The sequence below is a fragment of the Ictalurus furcatus genome, chromosome 23 (assembly GCF_023375685.1).
Source record: "Ictalurus furcatus strain D&B chromosome 23, Billie_1.0, whole genome shotgun sequence".
Taxonomy (NCBI): domain Eukaryota; kingdom Metazoa; phylum Chordata; class Actinopteri; order Siluriformes; family Ictaluridae; genus Ictalurus; species Ictalurus furcatus.
In genome coordinates, this window is record NC_071277.1 from 5,595,746 (window position 1) to 5,610,535 (window position 14,790).

A 14,790-nucleotide genomic window follows, 5' to 3' on the forward strand; every position below is an offset into this window, starting at 1 on the left:
CCCAAAACTGAACGAAAAATTCCTACAAAAATGATGAAAATTTTGATTTACTTCATACTCATATGTGTATACTGATAAATGCTTCAGTAGCTCACGTAAATCACCAAGCATGTTTACGGCTCAGCTGACACGCATTTAGTGACGCAAACAAAACTCCATAAACGAAAAAAGTCCACAGAGAGCTGAGAACAACAAAATGAAGACTAAACAGTTAAAGTGTGTGAAATGCGTTAAAACTTCCAGTAATGTAGCTCAGCCATTGTAGCGCATCAGCTACCTACAGACATACACTTCCTCTTTTTATAGGGCACCATTTTTAAAAAGTCCTAATCGAACATCCTATGTATTTGTTTTGGATTTGTTTCTTTTTAAGTCATTAATATGAAACAACTGGGTTTCACATCCCTGATGCATTTACAATTTTTGATCGACAGCTCCTTTCTTTTTGAATTTTCATCTCTCTTGTTTCTTTTCTTTGTGGATTTAAGGATTTTCCTCATGGCATACAGGATCAGAAGATTTTTTTTCCTAAGTTAGATCTCAACCTGTGTATTTATATTTAATCATCTGTTCAACAAACGTTAATCTTCATAAAATCCTCATTCACAACTCCATATGTTTTAAATGAATACTAATTTGAGCTTCTTTTGAGTGAGCAGTGATCAATCACGCGTCCTCGTTTATCATCATAGCGTTATAATTGCACCTAGTGATCAGAAATGGGAGCTGCATTGGGGGGCCCATTGTAGCAGGAATCACACTGCACCAGTCTTGCTCTACATTTTCATTGAAGAGGAGCAGTGAATGGGACAGTTAATGTCAGGTTGCCCAGGTTTTAATACCAAATTAGGCTAGTTTAAAAATACTCTGCGATGTCAAGCTCTAGCAAGTAATTAAAAGTAAATCTAATACATTTCTGCAAGCAAAGGCAACGTGTAAGTGCAGAGGGTCTACACTGAAAACCCTAACAAGTTGATTGTACTCGATTGTGCAAACTCGTTCCCTCAATTTAACTGAGTAATGAGGGCTCCCAAAACTTGTATATTTAAGTTCACTTAACTTGGTGCTCATATAGTGTGCTTAAATAATTAAGTTCACTTTACTTGGTGTACTTAAATACAGGGTGTCCCAAAGGTCTCCATACATAGTGGAAATTAAGACTTTTTTATTTTTATTTTTATTTTTAAAGAAAATTGTGTCTTATTTTTTTGATGATTTTTTTTTGGTTCGAATATCTTGGGTTAGTTGCAGTTAAACTGGAAATTTTGTTTATTGAAGACAGTTGAACAAAGGTACTTCTAAAACTGCTCGAAACAAGCAGCTAGACTGTGTGCTGGATGACTGTATGCTGTTATATCAAGGTTATATCATTATTAGTGTCATCCTGCCCCATCAAAATACATGGTCATGGCTGGCTAGAATGTTAGCATCAATCCCAGAGCAGGAAGGGACGTATTTACATAAACATAAATATTTATCACAAGACTAATGTCGAATACAGTTGTAAAAGCTTGACTGTGTTTGGGCCTCTGGTAGGTTATGACGCTTATCATGCTAATGACATAAAACACGTACCAAATAAAGCCACAGAAAAAGTCACAAACAAGGGATTGTTCTCACCCTAAGCCTGGCCAAAATGTGGAAATATAGTTAGCAAAGAAAGACGTAGTGGATGCAGCTTGATAGCTTTAAGTATCATGAACTGCACTTGGCGAACAGATCCAAATGTCCCTTTGGATGTCCTTCTGGATGTCTGTTATAAAGTGCAGTTAGCACTGGCACAGCACGAACACAAGATATTTTTTGTGCAGCGTCCTTTCCTGCATGGTTTATAATGTCTCCTGTGTGGCCCGTCATTCCTCTGCCACATTTGTATAAATAAACCCACTTTATTATGGTTACCTGATTGGCCTCTAAGCTCTGAATCGTGTGTGCCTACTGCAAATAAAATGGCTGCCAGAAATAGGCATTTCAGACATCCTGTGTTGGTGCTGCAGTTGATTCCTGGAGGGTGAAATTGCTCATAGTGTGTGTGTGTGTGTGTGTGTGTGTGTCTGTGTGTATTTTCTACTTTGGTGTGTCTATACACTTGGGTTGTGTGATGGATACTTGTGTCTTAAGGTCCAGTGTGTTAAGGGCAGATGAGCAACAGATGTTCCCTGTTTTGTGCCATAATTCAGAAAGAAAACCACCCGGTGTAAGTTTTCTATTTTTGTTTACATGGCTGTGGTCTCAGAAGTGTAAAAATCTGTAAAATGCTGATGGATCATTTAAAGAGTAGCCTAGTGGGCTGTATCTGCCAGCTATTTTTCTGTGAGAGTGGCAATTCTGGCTCTAGCTTATGAAGCATGCAAGAATCCAAGAGCGCGGAATAATTTAACTAAAGCTTCCCACACAGGCTTAAAGTATCTAAAAGACCCACTAGTCTGGGATTTTAACATTTTGGGATTCTGCCATTTGTAACAGTAAGATGATTACTGTGAGCTGAACCTGGGATGTGGATGTTGATGTTATGTCACCGCTATTTTTAATGTCACCCTAATTTCTCTCAGAAGAATCTGAATTGTCATAGTGCATCTCAGAAAAGAGAGATCCAAAATAGATGGCTATGATTTCTATGCACAGCTTCATGTGGACTAACTTGGGGAGTAAAACATTACAGTAATGTATGCAAAAACTAGTAGCATCAACCTGCACCTGCACCATTTCCCACATGGCATGAATAAGTCATTTGAAGCCATATTTCCATGCTTCCTTCCAAACAGACAGGCATACATTTTCAACGGTTAGTGGGACACTGAAAAGAAAAACCCAGCCAAATCCTTCAAGCTGTCGAGACAGATTGGCTGTTTACTATGACAGGTTTTAACAAAACGTCCAATAAATTGGCATGGATTTGAATTTTCACTTACTCATGCATCTTTATCATAGTTCTGATGGATCCGGCATCCCGGGAACACTGGCCACGAGGAGGGAATACCCCCTGAGTGAGACGCAGGTTCAACCCAGGGTACCACACACACACATTCACACACTCATTTACACCTAGTGCCAATTTACAGTAGCCAGTACGCATGTTTTTGGAACGTGGGAGGAAACCAGAGAACTCAGAGGAACCCCACACGAGCTCTGTAGAAAATGATTTTGGGGATTGATAAATATAATACACGTGAATTGCATAACATTTATAAGATATACTTGAGTTCTCAACTGCAGTTTATGATTTTTTTGAGTAAAATCACAAAGGGGCATTCACCGGACATGACATTTTTCAGTTTCAATTCATTTGCGAATACCAGTTAATGCTAGCATGATTGTGGTGAAGCTAACATGAACTTGGTGGTTAATGATAACACCTGTTCTTTAGTGGGTTAGCTTAGTAGCTAGCTTAGAGAAATGAACATAGCAACCACTCCTGGCACATTGCTACTCAGATTTACACTGCGCGTAGCAATGCTCCAGGAGTTAAGAGTCAAGCACAGTTGTACACATTCTTCGAATGAAGTTGCTGATGAGCCACATTGTTAAAATAGTGAGACACATGAATTATTTGTGGCTAACTTAGTCATATGTAGCTAGTAAGCTACTGCTCCTTAGCCTACTGATGTAACTATTAATGTTAGTAATGAAAAAGACATGCCTTGGTAAAAAAAAAAACAAAAAAAAAAACCTGGCACATTATGTTTGATATTTAAGTTAATAACGTTAGAGATAGCATTGGTAAGTGTTTATCAGTTGCAAATATATGTAGCTAAGTGTCGTCTGTTTCTACCGTCTGCCATTTTGAATTTAGATCGTTTAAGCATGGTTTAGACTATAGTTAGTGCTAAACCTTTATCAGCTTAATAAACATAATTTAGTCTGATTTCAGAGCTCAGTTTCAGAATGTTTTCGGTTCTGATTCAAAGCAAACACAGTGAGCTGTAGGAAATGTTATTTTCAAACCCTGTAAAAATGTCCACACCAGTGTTATTATCACAAATAATCTGTGAACACTTGAGAGACGTGACTCTAAGAGATTTTATTTTGTCCAAAGTTGGATTTCTGCAACACCACTCTATTGGATTTCTGCAACACGGACACCAACAAAAGACCTGTTCTGGATACTTCCCAGTTTAATGTGTTTAACTCCAAACGCCATTTAAGTTGATTGCTTGGGAGTTGTGTTTTCTTCTGGGAAGGTGTTTGAGAATTTGAATGATTAACGTTAAACCGTGTGAGTAATTAAAATAGCAATAATAGAATTTTATTTTAAATCACAGTTTATAAAATGTGCAATAATGAAAACTGAAATAATTAGGTATAATACTGACAATTTGGAATTTATATTATTCAAATGTAATAAGTACCTTTGCAGTAAGTAAAGGGGTCAAATGTATTGATGAACTAAAATAATTAGGTAAATTGTACCACATGTGCATTGCAGATATGACTTCTTTTTTTTTGGGGGGGGGGGGGGGGGGGGTAAATTCTTTATTCCAATTTTTCAGTGTATAAATATTTTCACTTGTCTGTTCCATGGCCTTCTAGAATATTCTGTAAAGCTTGGATTCATTTGAGTTTCCGAGCAGAGCAGGTTATCGGACTGTTTCAGAATCAGGAAGACTCCGGCGCTGGGAGAAATGGACTACTAAGACATTTATCTTTTGCCAGCGGCATCAGTATATGCTTGTGTGAGTGAGTACTTCATTGTCCTTACTTATGACATGCCTGAGGATCCCCCTCCCCTGAGGGGATAATGGAAAACAGGGGGGGAAAAAATCAGGAAACTGATGTTGACAGTTCTGTCCAATCCAGACAAAAACAAGCATTCACAATGGAATAGAGACTCGCATAATGATTAATAAATTAATTCCTTTGAGACACTGATTGTCAAGATTGTATCTTCAGACTACCCAAATATATAGACTATTATGTCTTGGAGTCCTTGCGGCCCTCACTGTCTACCTTTAATAATGTAATATTCAAAAGGCAGATTAATTTTACCCATGGACACGAGGCAGACACATCATTATAACACACAGGGGGTGAGACGTTCTGTATATTTGATGACAAGTTACACTATCGTTATAATATAACTAGATTTGTGGTGTACTCTTTTAATGGATTCTGATTCCACAAAAAAAAAAAAAATCTGATACAGAAGCATGCGCAGCCACATCAAATGTCAAATCGTATAAATCAAACCACAGGATTGAGCAGGATTGATAGACCATGACAGCATAAATATTTAGCAGGAGGTTATTCTGTTGAATTGTGATATTCATTTGAACACTGTGTTTAAAATTCCTGTTCAGAGAAACAGACTATTTACTGCCAGGTTTGCTTTGGCCGGCCTTGCTTACAGACCGTCTGTTTCATCTGGAATCGTTATTGTCTGAGATTCATTTAATAGAGAAATGCTTGCCCTTCTGAACAAAGAAGATTCTCTGAAAAGGCACTACATCTATATGAATTGCAAGGACAGATGTGTGTAGTGGTTGAGTATTACAGACCCACTCTATAAAGCAAGGGCATAGGAGAGATTTTGAATCTGTGGGGGATGCTGAAATGCTAGGGGGGTTCAGGGGCATGCTTCCACGAATATATATATATATATATATATTTTAAATAAAGCACTTAAATGCTCATTTCTAATGACGTTTGAGAACAGAATGTGTTAATTAATGTGGTTGTAAGAGAATATTTGCAGTGACAGAAGACTGAGAATACTCAGACTGGGGAGGGGAGATTATAAAGACTCGGGTGCACAGTCAGAGAGACGGATTATACATAATATGACTAGAACAAAAACTAATTACGAGATTTAATCACAAGCTCTTTTAATACTTTGCATTGGTTAAATATTTGTAAAACAGAGACACAAACGTAAAGGGTGACCAATAGAATTGATTTATGAAAAAAAATAAAAATGACAAAATATGGAGATACGAGTTCTGATATATGTCACTGAATGAAGCTCAATTTATTCATTAATATTACTCCATACAGAGAATTGTTCATTTAAAACACCAGCTACTATAATCATTATGAACAGCTGCTAGTTAATGTAGCTAGCCACAGTACATGTTCAGACATGGGTGCCACCCTGTGAGGATCATTGGCACAGGGTCCCCCCCCCCCCCCCCACGCCTGATCACGGAATATTCGAGTTATCTCCAAATGAATCCATTCCTGTTTCATTGTGTAAGAGTAGCCACCTCTCTGAAAATCCATACCAGGTTTTGCTTGTTACCTTGCAGTGACAGACACTTTGCTCTGGTCAAGCTTGGCAACAGGGTAGCTAGGTTCAGCGAGCCCTAGCTACTTGAGTCTGACCCCTTTGCTTATTATAGCGAAAGTTTCTTTTTTTTAAATCGAGGTATATTTCAAAAAATTGCAGAATGGATTCATTTGGAAACCATCCAACTCAGGAATCCTTGGAGACAGACAGGCAATGTGAAATAAAAGTTGAGATTAGGAAGGGGGGGGGGGGGTCTAGATTTTGATCTAGACCCACCCCCCCAGGATCTAGATCAAAATCTAGATTTTGAAATGTCATTCAAAATCTATCCATCTATAATAGCTCCTACGCCCATAAAGGTCAGTGCTCCCATTGAAGCTGGATCTATATGGACAGGTCTAGGGAGGGAATACTCACCAATAAATGGCAAAAAAACAAGCCTGACAGAATCAACAACTCCAAGGTGCATCCAAGAAAACTGGTATTGTGGACACGCACATGGAAATCTCATAAAGTGAAAAACAGCATGGATGATGGACACGTGGCAAACGTTTACACTACTGACTAAAATGATGATGATAATGATTAAAGCAATGGGTCAACTGTTATTTTTATCTACCCTTTTCAATTTACTTAAAGGAGGATTCATTTAACCTAGGAATATATGGGAATAATCTGAGTTTGTGAAGCTTTTTGTTTATATAATGAAAAAGATAAGAAAATCCCCATTTATAGCCTTACCTTTTCATGTGTCCTTATGCATGAGAATTTTGTCCATCTTCAATCTGGCAAGCTTTTTGAGTATGCCACTTATATCACGCTACTCTCCTGTGAAACCTGTCCAGATCTGATTGAGAAAATGAGATGTCCTTGGATTTTACTTAGCTTTTGTACTTTTGTTTAATACAAATGTATTGAAGTAAGTCATTACGCATTTGCAGGACTATCTTGCTAAAATCTCCTAAATTAACAGATAGAATAATACTTGAGACTTGAGGGGTTCCACACATTGGGTTTATCTGAAAATACTGGATTCAGTACCATAATTCAGTTCCTCCAGGAACAGAAAATTAACAAAAAATCCAGCAAACGCCGCAATAATCAGAGGAGCTTGGAAGTTTTCAAAACGTTTCAGATTTTCCGCAGATTTGGGCCAAGACGCGTCACGTGACATCACAACGTGCAGTCAGTCAAAGCCCTCTTCGATTAACGTGTGTCCAACACGAGTACAGCCAAAAGGTCTCATTTACCAACAAACGAAAGACCGTACAAAACTATTTTGCGCAATTGCAAATTCACCAATTCAAAGTTTTCCACAAAAAAGCACAAAAATCTCTGCAAGTTGCAGTGTGCAAAATCCTGTACGGACTGATAATTTGACGGAAATACCATAACACAATAATCTAATCCAATATTCATCGATCGAGTCATTTACTTTTTTTGGTTCTGCCATCTTTGTCATGATTTCTTGTCCTTCTGATTCTGAAAGCACATTTTCAATTGTCCATATTGTTTCATAGTACTTAACCTTATTGCTACACAAATTAGCCAATGAGGTATCAGTGCGGTCTTAAGTAGCCTATAGATTATATCTTTACATGTATAGGTATAATGTATAGATTATATCTGTACATCATATACATGTATTTCACTTAGTAGGTAAGTATGTGGTTTCGGACACAAATCATATAGCATGACTAATAATTAACTGCACTTGAAGCTTTTGTAAAATTACAAATGAAATGTAAGCGGTTTCGGATGCAGCCGTGCTCTCGTTTGCCGTCAAACGGTTGAGCACTGCCGTGTGTGTACGTGTCCTATCACAAAATGCTGTGAAATCTCCCACACGGCGTTAATAGTGTGATTAAGGTGTGTACATGTCTGTAATCCACGTCGATAATGCGACTAAAACAGGAATACTCCACGTCTTAATTCGATTTGTGTTTACTTCGAGTATGACTTTAGTCGGATTAAGGTAATAAAAAAATGGCTGTTTACATGCTAGTTTCTTAATCAGAGTATTGTCTTAATCAGGTTAATATCGGATTATTGTTGTCCATGTAAACGTACTGACTGTCTGGCTCAAAGCTGATCCTAAAAAACATTTTTTTTTCTTACCCCTGAATGTGAACAAAGGAGTGCTGTGACATCTAGGTAGATTATCACACTTATTATTTAAAATAAAATAAAAAAAGCAAGAAAGAAAAGAAAAAGAAAGTAGAGCTTGGAACACCTTTTCTCTTGCACACCTTTTTCTCCTCCACAGTTTAACCTTGCAGTTAACCTTGCAGTGGACTAAAGAACCGAAACCTTGATGCCCAAGGCACCTGAATTCTTTACCATCATATTAGTCGCTGACATTAACATGGCGGCTGACACAGAACAGTGCCAAGGCTACACGAATAAAGAAAGCGGAGTGACGCGAGCTGGAACTGCGATCAAGCGCTCGCTTTCGAACGCACGCGACGCTCCTAATGCCGTCCTCTGATTGGCCGCTGAGATCTCAGCTCGCGCCCTGGCCAGCCTATGAAAATGCCACACAAGTGAGCAACTGGCAGAGTTGAAACGGCGCCGTGGAGATGCTGCGCGCACGCTCTGAAGTTCCTCTGCTCCCTGTAAGCGCGCAAGGAGAATAAACTGACGCCCAACGGTTTTCTGAGAAAAGTCGACGAGGAAACTTTTTATTGGTTGTAATTTTATTTTTTATAGAATTGAATACTTGAAAAGAAAAGGGGAGGGAAAAAAAACCCCGCTCACCGGTCATGGATGCTTTAAGATTTGTGATGTTTGTGTCAAGTCTGAGCTTCTTTCTCTCTACCGTAAGTTCTTCTCACATTCAACTTCTGATGCTTGTGTTTGTATCAATAATATCTTGACCTATCTAATAATGGTGTTGATATTTTTATTTATATATATTTAAATCGATTTATATATTAAAAGCCCATTTGCAGCCTGCTTATTATGACAGGCAGTTCGTAGTTCTACAAAATGGTGTTGTGTATGACTAGCCTTAGCTATGTTGAAGCCTAATAAACTAATAACTGAATCATTTGGGCATTTGGAAAATTTCTAATTTGTATTTTAGTCCTGTTTGAACAGAGTCCAGTTGTTGGCACAGCCTGGCAACTGCCACCCCTGAAATATCTCATGATACCCCTATTTACCACTCCTACGCTTATATATGAATTATTGATTTAAATCATTGTAGTAGCTTTTTAGTTTTGTTTTTGTTTTCCAAATGTCTTTAGTATTAAGATCTGTAGAACAGTTCTGAAGCCAGTACACTTATGCTATTCATTTTAAACCACAAAACCAGTAGAATTTGGGTGGTGACACCCCCTTTAATGTGTCCTTTGCCCTCCTTCTTTGCCACCCCATGTCTAAAAACCCACACACACACACACTGTGTGAATCTATTTCAACTTTTAAACCCAAAGAGTACATGTATTCAGAGGAACCTAAACATATTTAATACAAAAGCACAAGATTTATTATGGCTTTCAGTTTCTATATCAACAGAATTTATCATTTGTTCATATAGGTTATACAAAGCTCTAACGAGTTAATAACGAATGCACTTCTGCTTCGTAATTTACAATTTAGACTACATGTTAATGAACTGCGATGTACAGAGGTGTGTCTGGACAATCTATCAATAGTTTCTTGTCTCATTGCCATATTGCACATTTAAAATAATGATATATTGCTGCAAATGATCTGTCTTAATGTATTATGGTGATACAGTCACCATCTACAGGGGTTTGTTTTCAGGAAATCCGGAGCTGTCTGTGATTTATAGAGTTAGAGAGCAGCAGAAAAAAAAAAGCCACAGTAACTGCCCATCTTGAATCGAAGTGCAATTTGTTCTCAATTAATTATGCGGTTCGAAGTGCTAGATTGAAAGTGATCCTGCAGAATCGAGCCTGGAAGTGTTTAAATCATTCTGACAGGCGAAGTTAAGGTTAGAGTGACGGGTTTGACCAAAACATGTTGCTATTTTTCTCTCTCTTTTTTTTTTCCATCAAAGATCTCGAAACATTCTCAAAGATCTGAGACATTTAAAATACAAGAGTAGAGGTCGAACGATATTGATTTTTTTTAATAACAGATACCGATACCGATTATTTGCATGTTCATGTGCCCGATAACCGATATGCAGAACTGATATTTATTTATTGTTTTACTTCTGTTTTTGACACAGTGATAACAACAACACTGAACTGAGCAAACCATTTTATTTATAACAATGTTGTCAATTTCAGGTCCTCCTTGCCTTGCATACAGAACAAAACAACTCTTATTTATACACCAATAATTAGAGGGGTCTGAAAGAGTGGAAAAATGTCTTCTTTTTTTAAAAAAAATAAAAGCTTTGATGAGGTACACAAACAGGTAAACAAATATAGCACAAAAATAATTCTAACGAATAAACAAAAAACAAATATATTGCTGCAAAGGTGGTCCTGCGCACAATTCTCAAAACGGCCACAAGATGGCGCCATTTATCGGTGGATCCGGTATTACAAAACCGATATCCTATAATGGAAAAATCCGAAATTATATGGAAAAATATTGGTAAAGCTGACTATCAGTCAGTCTCTACACAAGAGAGCTGCAATCTTTTCAGAAGCTGCTCTCAGATGTCTCTTTCCCAAGGTGAGACCCTCTTGACAGGTCTTGCTTTTAGACCGATAGGATCTTGACAGAGATTTGCATATCAGATCGGAGCACGCGCTGAATCCCGATCGTTTAAAAACAAGCATGCTGGTTTTGAAATGAAGCTGTTTTGGGCGTGGTGGTATTTCTTTAGAGCTAAATAAGCTTTGCTAATCTGGGCATACGTAGTTAGTTTCCTTACTCACACCTCAGTCATGCTAATTTTGGGACTGTGTGTATTTCCCACAGTGCACGGTGCATATATGTCAGCTATAATGTATGAGTGAGTTGGTTTGCAGTTGGTGTAGAGAGCTATCTCATGCACTAACTCCTAATTATCCACTGAAAAGGCTGCAGAATGCAAAATGATGAAGCCCTACACAAACCCATAGTACACTACCACACAACATTTTTACAATGAATCTGTATTGGACATATAGCCTATCAAGGTGCTGTGGGTGCCATCTGTCTAAAACGGCATTCACCCTGGGCGAACCGGCGTGTAATATAACGATTGACACCAAAGGCAGAAATACATCGACCAGTGTAGTGACCTAAAAAATGTTGAATGAAGAAGATGACACAAAAGCCAACTCTGAGGACATGTATGTTCTGAGCAAGGATAAGCCTGTATGACTTCTTTACCGCACCGATTTTTGTTGTAATTACGAAAAGAAAATAAATGTGGCAAACTATCTCACAACCACAATGCGATTAGAGAATAGATGCATTTGTAATGATACGCTAAAATCCATCAAAGCTAGTTTTTAGCCCTTTAAGGGCTCAGAAAAAATGCAGAGCTCTCCTAACTAAATAATTGAATACTTGCATTGTCCCTGCAGTAATATCCAACACTTAATGTCATCCACTTTACAAGTGTAAAGAGCTAATGGTCAGCGAATTGTGACTTTTCAATATTGGATGTTGTTTTTCTGTGATAGTAAGTCTTTTGAGAATTAAAAAAAAGCAACTGATTAGACAATTAACCAAAACCCTTAGACCATTTTGTTTAGTCAGGCAGCTTCTAAATAAAATATTCCAGTAGTGTAATTGTCCGTGAGCTCTGGTTACTCTCTGTTTGTCTGACTTTCTGCCTCGAGAGGATGAGTTTCTTTAAATTGCCTGTAGATGTGAGTGATTGTGCAGATGTATTGGCCTCTTGCTCAGCGTGCACCCCCTCCTCTCGCATGCAGTGCTTTGAGAATAGGCTTACTGCTTTTCTGCTGTCTGTGTTTATAAGACCTCACACATACACACTTACTTCTGTACGCAGTATCTGGATGAGTATGAGAATGACAAAGTAGCTACCGCTGCTGTTTTGTGATTTGTTTTGCTGGAATCCGAAAGGTATTACGTGAAAGAAAGGTCAGAGGTCAGCACCAGGCTATTACACGCTGAATGAAAGCTCTTTGAGTGCATTACCTCCTAATCGGTGTTTCTATACTGAATGCATGTAGAGTACAGGACAGGTATATAACCCATTAGGGCTGATAGTTAAGTGGTTAAGCTCCTCTACTAGTGATCAGAAGGTTGTAAGATATTTAGGAGTTTAGCATCATGCCTTCATAACAACATTAGCCAGGTTTTTGTCCTTAAAGTGCTCCTGTGTTTGGAACTAATTTATTACGCATCCCATCTCAAGCCTCCGCTTCACCTCATGGCTGCATTACCACTTCAGGCGCATTATTTTTCTAACAAGTCAACGGCCCGTCATCAATTTTTGCTTACTTATTTGTGTAAGATCAGAATTTTCTGTCGTTTTGTTTGCTGCTAGCTCTGTGTGCTGTGGTGGACAATAGGCTAATTTTTCCCTTATTTCAGTTAACTTGGCGAAGTGATATGGAACTGTAATGCGCTCAAGACCTGACTGGAACTACTTTAGCTGTGCATTTACTGAAAAATCACAGCGCACCTCAGAACGTCTGTCAGCCAATCAGAATCAAGATTTCATCACCTCTGTGGTACAACACAATAATTATCAGTAGTTCATTTTACAAATACACGTTACAGAGTCAGAATGTGCTCTGGTGAGTGCTTGAACACTAAATGAAACACATTATAAAATATTCATAAATTAAATAGCAGCACTCAGTTCAATCAGTAGCAGGAGAAGGTGCAATTTCTCATATTTTTTAATTATAGTAATAGAGCAGACTTTACTTACTTAGGCATTGTATGCCCTACTATGCGTAAGCACAATCATTCCTGATTGGCAGCTCTTTACTCTGATTAAGAGAGAGACGGGGGGGGGGGGGGGGGGGGGGTGGTTATGAATAAAACTACACTAAAATAATTGCCAATATTGAATAGTTATGTCAATAAAATAAATAAGGTGTCTGTATGAGTGAAGCTTTCCATTCAGTCAGGTCTATTGTTACTCCAAGTCCCATGACTGCCAGAAAGCCACTGCTGGGCCTTTGAGCAAAACCCTTAACTCTTAATCTGCCCAGGATATAGATGTTTGCCTGTGTGAACTTTAAGCTTGTGCTTCAAACTTGTTAGTGTGTAGCAATCCCTCATGCATTAAATAAAGCATGTGCTGGTCGTTACCTGACAAAACCATTGGCGGTGTTCTTCAGGTCCTTGAAATTGGCTCCAGCTAAACTAGGAGAGTCAAGAAACATAAATACTAATACAAAAACATAATAAATACACCATCAGGTGTAAAAAGATCTGGTGGAGCTCTTGCACTGCTCACAAAAAATGAGGTCCGGAAATGAAGATGTGGCTGTCAGGAATTTATTACAAAGCTCATAAAACTGCATTTGCTTTGTGCTGAGTTCATTTCAATACATTTTTATGTACTGATAAATAAAATAGCCTTCATTTCTCAATGCTTCTTACTCCCCTTCTCTTCTCGCCTCTATTATCATCTGGCCATTCTGTTGTTGGTATGCTATGATATTACATTTTCTTACCACAATAATATCGCTAACGTTTTATCACAGCTATCGCAATAATGTGTTTAATATTCCTTCGCACTCTGTTGTGGTAAACAGAATGTTCTTCTTGTTGATAGGTGATATTCTTCTCGTGGATATTTCTCCAAAATATGAAAGCCTAGAAAATATGTGTCCTGTGATTGCTTTATAAATTGTTACTGAAACACAAATAGTGGCCAGAGACTAATGGAAGTCCTGGAGTTGCAAATTCAGCACAGCGTGATCATATGAACCACAATGATTGTACCGCATGTTGCCATATCATACGCTATATTATTTCTTCCTCCTGATTCCTCTTTCGCCATTGTTACACTACTGGATCATTATCGGGGCCATGGGGAGTGGAGAAAGCAGTTAGGTAACATCGCAATTATAATATTCTAGTTTTTAGGTGTATAAACTGCTGATGAATGCTCCTCTCAGCGCAGCTCTCAGTGCACCTCTCAGTGCAGATAATTATCATCCTACATCCCTTGACTGTCCAGATGTGAGTATGTGAGGAGCTGAGCTACATTTTAAATGTGGGATGACCGTGTGTCCTTGAGCCTGACTTGCTTCTTAGTTAATATGTGCTCCCTGATCACTTTAAGTGATTTCTAATTGGGGAAACATGTTAATGACCAGGATCAATGAGGCATGACATGTACCACACCACACTGCCAGTTAAAACATTCTGCTTAAACTTCAAGAAATGTGTTCAGGTTAAATTCCTATGCAGATCTAACTGGGTCACCCTTATAAGGCATTTGTAGAACAGAGCATATGTTTTTCTTTGTTGTTGTTATAGCTGATAATAACACTGTCTGATATGAAGCCTACAATCAAATCTGGGCTCACGGTAGTAACAAGCAAGTGCACTCACCTTTAATAAAGCAATCTGAGAGTGGATGATGACCAAGATTTTAAATACAAAGATGTAGGGATTTGATAGTAAATTTGTTTATTATTTTGTACGGGATATATCAGGCA

General features: G+C 38.2%; 1 protein-coding gene across 4 annotated transcripts in view; it reads left to right on the plus strand.

The window, feature by feature from the left end:
- The first annotated feature begins 4,470 nt into the window (after positions 1–4,470).
- Positions 4,471–14,790, plus strand: part of vipr1b (vasoactive intestinal peptide receptor 1b) — a 69,046-nt gene continuing 58,726 nt past the window's right edge. For 3 of the 4 annotated variants that reach the window (XR_008384500.1, XR_008384501.1, XM_053612074.1), the window contains exon 1: positions 8,546–9,042. Coding sequence is in view for 1 of the 4 variants with exons in the window: in XM_053612074.1 (XP_053468049.1) it covers positions 8,986–9,042 (57 nt within the window). In the remaining 3 variants the exon portion in view is untranslated. Of the gene's footprint in view, positions 4,674–8,545; positions 9,043–14,790 lie in introns of those variants that run through there. The other variant, XM_053612075.1, reaches the window with a different exon arrangement.